Genomic DNA, 14,526 nt, shown 5'->3' with positions numbered 1-14,526 from the left:
CGCGCACTGTTCTGCTTGACCGGAGTCGGCCGGGGAATTTCTCTCCGGCCAAGGTCGGTACGGTACTCGTACACATCCAATTGGCAGGACCTTTGGCATAAAGAAAATCTACGGTAGGGAGTAGTAGTAGCTGCTTTATCGAAGGCCGCAGCCCGCAAGGAGACTGGATAATTCGGCCGCGTGCTTTACCGGCAACCAATCATGTGCTACTGCTGCTTAGGCAAGGAATCTGCAGGAAAAGAAGCGGTAAAAGGCCGTCCTCTTCGCGCCAGGTTTGTAAATTTACCGCGCGCGGGAACCGATCTGGACTTTCAAATGTACGGCGCCAACTTTCCCTTTTGCTGGAGACGAGTACACTGTCCCGGAACTATGAGATTATGTGGGATATTTGATGAAATTGTATGCCCATACTGAAGAAATGCTTATATCATAGACAAGTCACAAAAAGAAACCTGGAGGTGCATAATGAAAGGAGGCACAAGTACAACACATGGTTCATATAGTAGTAGTAGTAGTAACAATATACTTTCGATTAATATCACCGCCTTGAATGATATAAATTATAAAAGGCGAGAGTGGGCGGGAGAGCGTATCTTGTACGCCTGCCTCCTCCATTTCCCACACAGCCTTTTCCCATTTGCCAATACACGGACTCATCACGCCCCTAGAGACCCAGACCGAGACCCAACTCCATGGACGCACCCGCGCCCAACCAAACTTTTCTCACCTAGAAAGACGCACCGACACCACCCCAACCCGATACAGTTTACAACGACTCAACGCAACGCAATGACCAACCGTACACTCCCAATGACTGATGACTCACTTGACCGTAGCAGCTAGCTGCGTACTCCGAGCAACGGAATCATGGTGGGTTCAGCTGTACTGCACGAAGGAGCGGTAGAAGGTGTTGGGCCTCCAGTTGGCCGGGATGACCTTGTTGGCGACGAGCGTCTTGCCGGACTCGTTGCGGATGCGGATGGAGAAGGGCGCCTGGAGGCGGTGGTTGGAGTCGAGGCGCCAGATGGAGCCCCACGACTCCCTCATCCTCGTCCACTTGCCGCCGCCCGGCCCCCGCGACTCCATGAGGTCCACCTGCACCACGTCGCCGTCGCCGTCCTCGTACTCCACCAGCACCGCGAAGTAGACGGGGTTCGAGTACTCCTCCACGTGGAACCCGATCTTGAGCCCCGGGAACTCGCACGGCACCCTGCAATGCACACACACGCACACGAGCACCGTATTTAGACGGGGTTCGAGTACTCCTCTACTTATAAATTGTTGTATGAAAGGAGAAGTTGCCGCTGGTAGTCTACTAGTCCATGGGTATTGTTAGTTTTGTTGCTTTGCTCGATCTTGCTTGTATCTTTCGACCAGGGGCCCAGCCGCGCTATGTGATACGAGACGGAAATGGGCTGGCCGGTGGCGTATGGTGGCAGGGCACGCATATGCCGTGCTGCAAAAGGAGGGTGGGTTGGGCCCGAGTAATAAAGCTGAGCCCTGTGTGCTTACTAGCTGTTGCACATGCATGTGCAGAGCAGAGGAGAGTGTGTGTGTGAGTGTGTGTGGCGCCCGTGCCCGGTCGGCCAGGAGTAATGCGGGCGGTTGGGTGGATCCAATGCACCCAACTTTTTTCCAACTTTTTAACTGCCCGGACGATGGACAGGAAATTCAACCAAGAATTTTGCAAAATGGTGGTACAAATTCTCAATGTTCCACCAGTACTGTTACGGCGCTGCAGGTGTGGCTCACTCTTCTTACCGTGTGAACTCGATGTCGATGATGCCGGAGTGGCGGAGCCTGTCGTTGAGGCCGGGCTTAGCGAGCCGGCCGAACGCCGTACCGCTGAGGTCGAAGTGGAAGGGCGCCACCGGGTAGTAGTTCATGTCGGTGATGATCACCGTCTCCGTCCTGCCGGAGCAGGACATGTCCTTTCTGCATCTGATCTGAAACAGAACAAAACGTCAGCTTCAGCTTCAGGCACCGGAGAGGTCGAGCGCCAATCGATGCTCTTCCTAAGCTGCAACGGCTCTCCGCCGCACAGTAACGTTCTCGCGGAAAGCGACTGAACAACTACACACACCACAGATACATTACTATGCGCATGCGGGGCCCGCTGTCAGACTCTGCAGATCGGCCTACTAGTTGACAGTAACTGTAAACTGTTTCTCTTCTACTAGTACGTAGGAGTAGTATTTTATTTACCTTGTAGCATGAGCCGCACCCCTTGCCGTCCTTGAACAATGGCTGGTTGCCGCAGGAGGTCATGGACGCGAACGGGTACTGGTTGGTGTGCTTGAAGCCGCAGGCACCACCTAGCAAGACAAAGAAGCGCCGAGGAATGAGCCACATTGCTCGCGCAAGAAGAGAGGAGAAGCATTCATCCTGAGAGGGAGGGAGGGGGTGTGGAGCATCATCCTCACCGTTGTCGTCGGGGCCGGCGCCGTTGGGCTGGCCGTACCACGTCGCCCTGGCCGGGGTCCAGGGGCCCCAGTACTTGGTGGCGTCGGTGGCGTTCAGGTCGACGTCGAAGGGGGCGGGGTCGGTGGTGTTGAGCTCGACGGCGCCGCCGACGGCCAGGAAGCAGAAAAGCGCCGCGAGGACGGCGAGGGGGAGGGAGCCCATGCCGCGCGCTGTGCTGTGTGGATCTGACGAGTGGCGGTGGGGAGTGAGTGATGGTCTGTTTGGTTCCTGTGTGGGAGTGGGGTGATGGCCGTGGTGCGGTGGGGCTATTTATAAACCGGATCGGGTACGCGCTGCCGGTGCTAAGCAACAAGATGGGTTCGGGTTTGTGTGTGAGCAGAGAGAGCAGAGCAGGGAACGTGCCATGTTGGGTGGGCACATGGCCTGGCTCGGGGCATGCAGTGCAGCCTCATCGCGTTACGGCAGAGCGAATTAAAGGTGGCAGATGATAGTTGGGGCGGGTAGATAGGATAGGAGGATGGCTAGCTGCCATGGCTGCTTAGGTCAGGCCCCTCTCAGCCTCGGATCAGTGAAGAAAAACGCATAAACTGAACGCAACAGGACTCGAGAGGCAGAGTATAGTGGAACAGAAATGTCGGCATGTGCCATCGTGGCGCGTCGGCCCATATGATCTGGGCTCAGAATTCGTCCAGGGTTTGAGGAGTAAAACGCACCATCGGCCGGGTCATTTCATTTCAGCTTATGAACTTATCGGTAAGGCTAGCTTGAAAGAAGTCCACTTAACCCCCTAGGATTTCACAAACCGGTCTGTTTACCCCCTAGGGTCTAAAACCAGGTATGTAACCCCCTGTACTTTCCTAAACCAGATGAATCACCCCCTAGCACCGATCAGAATGGTTTTTCAGGCGGTTTTGGTGACGTGGAAAGGTTATGGGTGCGAGGTAGTCGTCTCGTGAATACAGTTCCTTCCCCCAGCTTTCTCCCATCGCATGTTGCTCAGGTCATCGCACCCAAACTACTTGCGTCATCGAGGTACTGGTAGGCTGCAGCACCAGCCAGCAGCCGACGGCCGGCCACGAGGAAGCTCGGCCTGTGGTTCATCAATCGCCTTTGATCGGCCTTCGACTTGCGACCGAGTTTCTCGTGCGCTGTGGTACCGTAGTCGCCTCGGCAGCCTATTGCCGGCGAGCGTCTGCTTCGTCCACCTTGGACAACACTGCGCCGTCGTCTACCGAGCTGGCACACGTGCCGCCTGCGGCTGCCGCCGGCAGCGTTCGACATCCACTATTGGTTATTAGAGGTAAACACGATTAGGTTGTGTGATCATGTCTGTCTGACTGTCTCAGACTTGGTGGCACGTACTTGTGTGTATGTGCGTGCTTGTCCAGGAGGGAATCGATCCAGCAGGTATATACTTGTGTATTATCTTGTCTGAGCTCGCGTTCACGCGCGATCTGGACCTTGTGACAACATCCACAAGTACGTGCGCCTCGCCGGCGACTCGCTCCTGCTCCTTGTTGCTTCCCGCATCGATGTCCTGCTTGTCATCATCGTACACGACCTCGACCGCCCCACCACCGTCCGCCTCAGAGAGCTTGAGTACAAGAGCCACTGGTCGATGGTAGTACACGGACGATCTCTTGCCAGAACTTACGTCAGTTGGCGGGTTGTACCGGTGAGTGCACCCCAGCGCGCCCGCCGCGGCTGCGCAGCATGGACGCGACGGTGTAGACGTCCAGAAGGATCCCTCGAACCCTGGCAGCATGCGCCGGGCCGGAGCAGCAGGTTCGACAATGTCGTCCGCATGATGGAGAGGATGCCTTCCGAGTGTGCATGGAAACCTGGAGACCTAGAGGCGGAGGGTGGTGTCGAGATGCGCACCATTACAAGAATGGGATTCGGTGAGCGGCGCGAGTGGCATGACGCCGCTCGCGTCCGGAGGAGGATGGACGAGGCCGGGTGCAGATCAGAAATGACCTGCACCTTGCTACGTTAACAAAACCGCCTATGAAACCACTCTGATCGGTGCTAGGGGGTGATTCACATGTTTTAGGAATGAACAGGGGGTTAGATGCCCGGTTTTAAACCTTAGGGGGTAAACTGGCCGGTTTGTGAAATCCTAGGGGGTTACGTGGACTTCTTTCGGCTAGCTTTGCATTTTGAAAATAAGCTTCGATGGGGGCAGGGGAAATCCTGGGAAATGGGTTTGCCTAGTATTTTTGGCTCATGGAATACTGGCCTCTTTTATTTCTGAAGTTAGGCATAGGGTGTTATCCTCTTAAGCACCAACTGAATGCTCGCTAATGGATAATATCGCTATACAATGTTGTTGGACCACGAAAATGAACCACAAAGTGTATTCCAAACATCATAAAGAGCTAAGCCCGGGGGTCGAACGACGGTGGCGGGGCTTGCTGTAAAGATGCGTTAAGCGGATGCATATGCAGGGACGCGTTGCGTGTTACTTATAGGCACAAGAAATTACATGGTTTAGGTAGTTAGGTTGTTGTAGGATTGATCTCCAAGTCATAATCTATACAAGGGATAGAGATCAACCTAAACGTATCCTAACTACCTGAGTACAATGCACGCCCCCACACATGTATACGGTTTATATCTACACCGTATACATTTACATACTTTAACACGCCCCCTCAATCACAACTTTATCAAGTTGAGATTGTTCTTGAATTCTTTCAACTTGCGACATGACAAGGCTTTAGTGAAACCATCTGCAACTTGATCATTAGTGGGAATAATACGAATGTCCAATAGCTTCTTGGCTACTCTCTCACAAACAAAATGATAGTCCACTTCAATGTCTTTTGTTCCTGCATGGAACACTGGATTTGCTGACAGATAAGTGGCACCAATGTTGTCACAACACAATCGTGCAAATGAAGAGTGATTTATACCTAGTTCAGTAAGCAAGGTTGAACCCATATCAACTCAGCCGTGGCATTTGCTAGAGCTTTGTATTCAGCCCCAGTGCTGGATCTAGACACAGTTGCTTGTTTTCGTGCACTCCAAGATATAAGGTTTGGTCCAAAAAAAACAGCAAAACCACCAGTTGACTTTCTATCATGAGGACAACCTGCCCAATCTGCATCTGAAAAGGCACTTACCACGGTTGAGGTTGATCTTGTGAACTTTAATATTGTACTCATAGTACCTCTAAGATATCTCAAAATCCTCTTCACTGCAGTCCAATGCTGGAGAGTAGGAGCATGCAAGAATTGGCACACCTTGTTGACAGGAAAAGATATGTCAGGCTTGTAAGCGTCAAGTACTGTAAAGCACCTACCACACTTCTGTAGTTTGTAGCTGCCTCGGCTCCCAAGGACTCCCCTTCTTCCTTGGAAAGTTTTTCAGTTGTTGAAAGTGGCATGTTTGAAACTTTACAATTCATCATATCTGACCTTTTTAATATATCTGACACATATTTTTCTTGACTTAAGACTATTCCATCAGTTACCTTTTTCACTTCTATTCCCAAGAAGTAGTGCAAGTCCCCAAGGTCCTTTAGAGCAAAGTCTCTCTTAAGATCTTCTAACAGTCCATTGACTGCTTCTTGTGATGAGCTAGCCACAATAATATCATCAACATATACCAACATAAATATGATTATTTTCCCTTCTTATAGAAGAAAAGTGACATGTCAACCTTTGAAGGTCGAAAACCAAGCCTTTGAAGTTTATCACTTAACCTAGAATACCATGCTCTATGTGCTTGTTTTAGACCATATAATGCCTTGTCAAGTTTGCACACATAATGACACTTGTCTTTTACCTCGTAATCAGGTGGCTGTTTCATGTAGACTTCCTCCTCTAGAACGCCATGAAGGAACGCATTCTGCACATCCAATTGACGAAGACTCCAACCATTTGATACTGCAACAGAGAGAACAAGTCTGATAGTATTTGCTTTAACAACCGGACTAAATGTGTCCTCATAGTCAATGCCATATCATTGTTTAAAACCCTTTGCTACTAATCTAGCCTTGTATATGTCTATTTCTCCACTAGCCTTTCTTTTGACTCTATAAACCCATTTACAATCAATTATATTTTTGCCTCTTGCTGGAGGAACTAAGTGCCATGTTTTGTTTCTAATGAGAGCATTATATTCTTCATCCATAGCATTTTTCCAATTTCTATCTTCAAAAGCCTCAGTCAAATTTCCTGGCTCACCTGTAATAGCTAGGCCACCAAAACGCATATTATCATACCTGACTGTGCCATCTGTATGAAACTTTGGCTTCAAGACCCCATGTTGTGATCTGGTTCTTATTGGCACAGAAACTGCAGCAGAGGTCCGCTGCGCAGAAGATCCAGAGGAATCCGGTGCGGCACACGACCCAACGGCGCCTGATGAAGCTATGTACCTAGGATAGGGTCATGGACCTGTCTAAATTACCCTACCCAAGGACATCTCTAGAAGAAACTACCTGTCAGTCGACCTAGAGGTGATCCACTCGACGTACTCGAGGACACTCGACCATGAAGATAACCACTCGACCATGAAGCTAACCACTCGACGGCCAGGAGATCTAAAGTCACTCTGCACGCAACGGACTATCATTAAATAGCCTTTATGGTCTTCATAGCACTTTATGTGGGCGTTACCAGTAACCCCCTGTCTTAATGTACTTTAAACCCTGCATAACTGAGGGCCGGAGGGGTCTGGCGAACTCTATATAAGCCACCCCCTCCTCATTGTAAAGGGTTCGCACCCCTGTAACTCACACGCATATAATCCAGTCAACCGCCTCCAGGCACCAAGACGTAGGGTTGTTACTTCCTCCGAGAAGGGCCTGAACTCGTAAAACTCTTGCGTGTACAACTACTCCATAGCTAGGATCTTGCCTCTCCTTTAGTACCCCCTACACTACTGTCAGACTTAGAACCACGATAGTTGGCGCCCACCTTGGGGCAGGTGTCTTAGCGACTTATTGGAGAAGTTGCAATTTTTTTGATCTCCTTCATCATGGTTTCAGGCGGAGTTTTGGTTGAGGGACGCGGGATCCGTCTTGGCGCGCTCACGTTCGTCGCCGACGACTCTGCCTGGCTTCAGGAGGCTCCGCTCGACGTCGATGCGCTCTCAGTCCGCGGAGCGACGCACTTTCGCGCGTGCCTCCGCGGCGTCCTCCTGCGGCAACCGTCGACCCAGTATCGACCGGTTTTTGTGTCATCCTCCCTCCTAGCTTCCCGCCGGCGCAAGCGCTCCGGTCGGTCGAGGCTTCAGCGGTGGGTGAGGCACGCGGTGGCTCGCCAGTCGACCACCGCCCAAGTCGCGGCAATCGAGCCCGACGAATCTCTCTATGGCCTGATCGACCTGTCGACTGGCTCCGCAGAGACTGCATCCGAGTGCGACAACAGTGATCCAGCGGCGGAGGTCCTGATGGTCAATGGACCACACGGTCCCCCCGGCTTTCCCGGTGCCGAGGGAGGCGACGGCGGAGGCGATCCGTCGCACGCCCATGAGGAATACCTCCCCGAGCCCCTCAATTCGCTGCAGAGGGAAGAACTTCGCCGCTGGAACATGGATGCACTTCACTCTCCTATCGTTGGAGAAACCCCTAAGGCTCGCGCCTTAGAGGACGCGCGCTTGGCCAACCTGGCTGAGAGCACTCGACTGGAGAACCTTCAGCGAGCACTCGACGAGCGTGCGCCACAATGGGTCCCGGACTCCAGTCGACGTCAGCTCTTTCCACCTCCGACTCAGGTATATCGAACTCCGATTCAGAATTTAGCAGCTGCAAGCAGAAACAATTCAGCCTTCCCAGTCAGAGGCTGGCAGAGGCTTGATGCAGATCAAAGATTTGCTCCGGGCAGCAAGAGATCAAAATTCAGTTGTATCACAGTCGCGGAACAGGATTCACAACAAATCCGTGGCTGCGAATACGGTCCAGTCGGCTCATAGCCACAGATCGTCCCCGAGGCGTGAAGGGCGTGGAGACCGGCACGATCAGTACAGGAATCATGAGCAATATGATCACCGATTCGATCGCGATGATCGACGTCGAGTTCCCACCCCTCCCCCAAGGGGTGGATCCTACGCACCTCGACAGCAGGATGATAGACGCCAGCGCAGTGGCGGGCGAAGAATTCCAGTCGACCCTAGGGAACCAGGCTTTGATGCGAGATCCATCATCGTTCAAGGTCTGGTCGACCGGAACAGAGCTCACAGAGAGGGTCACGACAGAGATGTACTCACCAGCAGCCGAGTGCATGTCTCCGGACCAGAGTGTTTCAGCAGAGCCATCAGAGCCGCAGTGATTCCTCCCAACTTCATGTTGGCGACTGGAGTCAGTAAGTTCAACGATGAGTCTAAGCCCGATACTTGGCTTGAGGACTACCGAGTGGCTGTCCAGATCGGCGGCGGAAATGACGATGTGTCCATGAAACATTTGCCTCTTATGTTGGAGGGATCAGCGAGGGCATGGCTGAATCAGTTGACACCCAGCAGCATTTACACGTGGGAAGACCTCTCCCGAGTGTTTGTCAGAATGTTCGAAGGAACATGCAAGCGACCAGCAGGACTGACAGAGCTGCAATCTTGTGTGCAGAAGTCGAATGAGACTTTGAGAAATTACATCTAGAGATGGATCACATTGCATCACACAGTAGAGAATGTATCTGATCACCAAGCAGTCTGCGCCTTCAAGGAAGGCGTTAAGTACAGAGAGCTAAGCCTGAAATTCGGTCGAACCGGAGACATGTCTCTGAGTCGAATGATGGAGATAGCCACCAAATATGCCAATGGTGAGGAAGAGGATCGGCTCCGGAGCGGCAAGCACAAGTCAGTCGCCCAGGAAACCGGAGGAGGGAACTCTAGTCGGAAGCAAAAGCGGAAAGCCGAGCCAGCTGCTCCTGGAGAAACCTTGGCCGTGACTCAAGGAAAGTTTAAAGGAAAGCCCAAAGGGCCTTGGAACCCCAAGAAAGTGAAGGATAAAGAAGGAAATGACATGATGGATTTGCCGTGTCACATCCACACGAAGAAAGATGAAGAGGGTAATTTCATTTACCCGAAGCATACCACTCGACAGTGTCGACTTCTGATACAGCAGTTCCAAGGGAAACAGTCCAAGGATAAGGAAAAGGAGTCATACAAAGTTGAGGACAAGGGGGATAGTGACGAGGAATACCCTGAGATCAATTCCACTCTGGTGATTTTTGCTGATGTTGAGAGCAAAAGTTGACTGAAAGTTATAAACCGAGAGGTGAATATGGTTGCTCCGGTGACACCCAATTATCTGAAGTGGTCTCAGACGGCCATCACATTCGACTAGTCTGATCACCCGACGCACATAGCCACCCCTGGGAGGCAAGCTCTGGTGGTCGACCTAGTCATCGAGGGCACTCGACTGACTAAAGTGTTGATGGATGGCGGCAGTAGTTTGAATATACTGTACGCTGAGATGCTGAAAGGGATGGGCATTCCGATGTCCAGACTCAGCACAAGCAACATAAGTTTCTATGGAGTCATTCCTGGCAAGAAGGCTGCATCACTCGGCCAGATTGCTCTCAATGTGGTTTTTGGTGATTCCAAGAACTTCCGCAAAGAAAAGTTGACATTTGAGGTTGTAGATTTCCAGAGTGCCTACCACGCTATTTTGGGCAGGCCAGCTTATGCACGTTTTATGGCTCGACCATGTTACGTGTACCTCAAATTGAAGATGCCTGGCCCTAAAGGCGTGATCACTATTACTGGTAATCGCAAGAAGGCGGAAGAGTGCTTCCAGAAAGGCTCAAAGATCGTCGATGCTCAAATGGTGGCAGAAGAGTGGCAGGAACACCAGAGAAATGCAGACCCGAGTGATTTGTTGCGAGCCAAGAAACCCGCTACGAAATCAGCGTTTCAGTCGTCCGGTGAGACAAAACCAGTTCACATCCACCCGACCGACCCCAGCGCTGCTCCGACTAATATCTCCACAACACTCGACCCCAAATAGGAAGAAGCGCTCATCCAGTTCCTCCATGAGAACTGGGACATCTTTGCATGGAAACCTTCTGACATGCCAGGTGTACCCAGGGGCTGGCTGAGCACCGTTTGCAAGTCGATTCAAAGGCAAAACCTGTCAAGGAACATCTACGACGGTCCGTCGTCCAAAAAAGGAAGGCTATTGGCGAAGAGGTGGCTCGGCTCTTAGCAGCAGAGTTTATCCGAGAGATTTACCACTCCGAGTGGCTCGCCAATGTTGTCATGGTCCCCAAGAAGGACAACTCACTTCGCATGTGCAGTGACTTTAAACATATCAATCGGCCCTGCCCGAAAGATCCTTTTCCTCTTCCCCGCATCAACCAAATAGTCAACTTGACTACGAAATGTGAGCGACTGTCTTTCTTAGACGCCTATTCCGGGTACCATCAGATCCGTCTGTATGGACCCGATGAGATCAAAACAGCTTTCATCACCCCATTCGGGTGCTTCTGTTATGTCACCATGCCATTCGGCCTCAAGAATGCCGAAGCCACGTTCATGAGGATGATTTAGAAGTGTTTGCTCACTCAAATCAGTCGAAATGTGGAAGCATAGATGGATGACATTGTGGTCAAGTCACGGAAAGGTTCCGACCTGCTGACTGACCTTGCTGAAACATTTGCCAACCTCAGGAGGTATGATATCAAGCTTAATCCATCCAAGTGCACATTCGGAGATCCTGGCGGAAAGTTACTCGGTTTTCTCGTTTCCGAACAAGGAATCGACGCAAACCCAGAGAAAGTGGGCACTATACTCCGAATGAAACGACCTGTGCATGTGCACGATGTTCAAAAGCTTACTGGTTGCTTGGACGCTTTAAGTCGATTCATCTCTCGTCTCGGTGAGAAGGCATTACCTCTTTACCGACTGATGAAGAAGTCAGACAAGTTCGAGTGGACTCCTGAAGCTGATGCAGCGTTTGCAGAGTTAAAAACCCTGCTTTCCACCCAGCCGATGCTTGCTGCCCCGATCAGCAAAGAGCCTTTGTTGCTTTACATTGCAGCCACACGACAAGTTGTCGTACAGTACTTACGGTCGAGCGGGAAGAAGAAGGGAAAGCCTTCAAAGTTCAGCGCCCAGTATATTATATTTCTCAAGTCCTGACCCCATCAAAGCAAAGATACCCTCATTATCAGAAGCTTGTATATGGGATTTATATGACCACGAAGAAAGTTGCTCACTATTTCTTTGACCATACCATCACAGTCGTCAGCGATGCCCCATTATCAGAGATTCTGCACAACAGGGATGCAACTGGTCGAGTGGCAAAATGGGTGATTGAACTCCTTCCCTTGGATATCAGATTTGAGGCAAAGAAAGCTATCAAGTCCCAAGCAATAGCAGATTTCCTCGCTGAGTGGACTGAACAGCAATTGCTGACTCAAGTTCACTCGGAGCACTGGACCATGTTCTTTGATGGCTCTAAAATGTTGAATGGTTCCGGTGCGGGGGTAGTGTTGGTTTCCCCCCGAGGAGATAAGCTCAGATATGTACTCCAGATTCACTTGATTCCTCCAACAACGAAGCAGAATACGAAGCACTTTTGTATGGGTTGCGTATGGCCATTTCACTCGGCGTCCGTCGCCTGGTCTACGGTGACTCGGATTTGGTGGTTAACCAAGTGATGAAGGAGTGGGACGTCAGAAGCCCATCTATGACTGGTTACTGCAACGCAGTAAGAAAGCTGGAGAAGAAATTCGAGGGATTAGAGCTTCATCAGGTACCCCGACTGAAAAATCAAGCAGCTGATGACTTGGCGAAGATAGGTTCCAAGAGAGAAGCCATTCCCAGTGGCGTGTTTTTGGAGCATGTCCACATGCTGTCAGTTCAAGAGGATCCTTTCACCAAAGAAGCCCTGCAGCCAAAAAGTGCCACGGATCCGCCTGAAGTTGAGGTCCCAGCCGTGGTCGACCTAATCATGGAAGTTCTGGTTATCACTCCCGACTGGATAGTGCCTTACATCGTGTATATCCTAAGGAAAGAGCTCCCAGAGAATGAAGAAGAGGCTCGGCAGATCGTCCGTCGATCCAAGGCCTTTACTGTCATGAAGGGACAGTTGTACAGAGAAAGCGCGACTGGAGTCATCCAGAAATGCATAACGCCGGAAGAAGGTCAAATGATTCTCAACGACATCCACTCAGGGACCAGTGGCCATCATGCGTCCTCTCGGACCATCGTGGCTAAAGCATACCGAGCAGGTTCTTACTGGCCCGGAGCAAATGAAATGGCGAAAGAGATAGTCGACAAGTGTGAATGATGTCAGTTCTACTCCAATATGTCACACAAGCCCGCCTCAGCCTTGAAGACCATTCCAATCGTCTGGCCTTTCGCTGTTTGGGGGTTGGATATGGTTGGACCACTGAGAACTGGCAGGAGCGGCTTCACCCATGTGCTGGTGGCAGTCGACAAGTTCACCAAGTGGATCGAAGCAAAGCCTATTAAAAATCTTGATGCTGGCACTGCCATCAGCTTCATCAGGGAATTGATATTCAGATATAGAGTTCCACATAGCATCATCACAGATAATGGGTCAAACTTCGATTCCGATCAATTCAAAGCCTTCTGCGCTTCTCAAGGCACACGAGTCGACTACGCTTCAGTCGCCCACCCCCAATCGAATGGACAAGCAGAAAGAGCAAACGGCCTAATTCTCAAAGGACTGAAACCCCGGTTGATGCGTGATCTCAAGCACGCAGCAGGCGCGTGGGTCGACGAACTTCCATCAGTTCTTTGGGGATTGAGGACTACCCCAAATCGGTCGACTGGGAGAACTCCATTCTTTCTGGTCTATGGAGCTGAAGCGGTTCTGCCAAGTGACCTGCTTCACAATGCACCGCGAGTCGAGCTCTACTCTTTAGTCGAAGAAGAGCAAGCCCGGCAAGACGCAGTCGACCTTCTGGAAGAAGAAAGAGAGATGGCCATGATCCAATCGACCATCTATCAGCAAGACTTGTGCCGATTCTACGCCAGAAATGTGAAGAGTCGAGCCTTCCAAGAAGGAGACTCGGTCCTCCGAGTGGACCAATAGAAGCCACACAAACTCGCCCCTACTTGGGAAGGCCCCTTCATCGTCACCAAAGTTCTCCACAACGGAGCATACCGTCTTTACAACGTCGATCGCCAGATCGATGAGCCACGAGCTTGGAATGCGCATCTACTCCGCCCCTTTTACACTTAAGTAGTCACTCGGATGAGATGTAATAAAAGTACTCGTGTAGTTTATCTATCAAAGACAAAAGTGTTATAATTTTCCCATTAATTGTTGCCGCTTTTGCTTATATAAGAAATCCCCTAGTGGGTGGCTTAGCTGCGAATCCGTTTCGCCTTAGTTTGTAAAAAAAATTCCTGCCGAGTGACGAGCAAGCCTCTCACTCGGAGACTTAGCTGCGAATCCGTTTCGCCTAAGTGCTTGAAATCCTACCGAGTGGAGAGCAAACCTCCCACTCGGGGGCTTAGCTGCGAATCCGTTTCGCCTAAGTGTTTGAAATCCTACCGAGTGGAGAGCAAACCTCCCACTCGGGGGCTTAGCTGCAGTCCAGTACTCGCCTAAGTGTTTAAAATCCTACCGAGTGGAGAGCAAACCTCCCACTCAGGGGCTTAGCTGCAGTCCAGTACTCGCCTAAGTGTTTAAAAATCCTACCGAGTGGAGAGCAGACCTCCCACTCGGGGGCTTAGCTGCAGTCCAGCACTCGCCTAAGTATGAAATTCATTCCGATCCGCAAGGACGACAAGGTGCAGGTCGACTGCTACCTTCTCCTTCGAGCTACAACACAAATACAATGAGAAACAATAAAAATCCTACCGAGTGGTGAGCCTGTCTCCCACTCGGGGGCTTAGCTGCGATCCAGTACTCGCCTAAGTATTTAAAATCCTACCGAGTGGTGAATCTGCCTCTCACTCGGAGGCTTAGCTGCAGCCCAGTGCTCGCCTAAGTGTTTAAAATCCTACCGAGTGGTGAACCTGCCTCTCCCTCGGAGGCTTAGCTGCAGCCCAGTGCTCGCCTAAGTGTTTAAAATCCTACCGAGTGGTGAACCTGCCTCTCACTCGGAGGCTTAGCCGTAGCCCAGTGCTCGCCTAAGTGTTTAAAATCCTACCGAGTGGTGAATCTGCCTCTCACTC

General features: G+C 51.1%; 1 protein-coding gene across 1 annotated transcript; it reads right to left on the bottom strand.

Moving 5' to 3' along the window:
• Nucleotides 1-498: 498 nt before the first annotated feature.
• Nucleotides 499-2,717, bottom strand: LOC119339020 (expansin-B4-like). Its single transcript, XM_037611209.1, has 4 exons — nt 2,424-2,717; nt 2,206-2,315; nt 1,762-1,946; nt 499-1,210 (listed from the first exon to the last, which is right to left on the bottom strand). The coding sequence occupies exons 1-4, from the start codon at nt 2,623-2,625 to the stop codon at nt 877-879; spliced, it is 831 nt and encodes a 276-aa protein (XP_037467106.1). The 5' UTR covers nt 2,626-2,717; the 3' UTR covers nt 499-876.
• Nucleotides 2,718-14,526: the final 11,809 nt, after the last annotated feature.

This window comes from Triticum dicoccoides, chromosome 1B (assembly GCF_002162155.2).
Source record: "Triticum dicoccoides isolate Atlit2015 ecotype Zavitan chromosome 1B, WEW_v2.0, whole genome shotgun sequence".
In the NCBI taxonomy this organism is placed as follows: Eukaryota; Viridiplantae; Streptophyta; class Magnoliopsida; order Poales; family Poaceae; genus Triticum; species Triticum dicoccoides.
The sequence above is the reverse complement of the archived record's forward strand: the minus strand, read 5'-3'. Positions and strand labels throughout refer to the sequence as shown.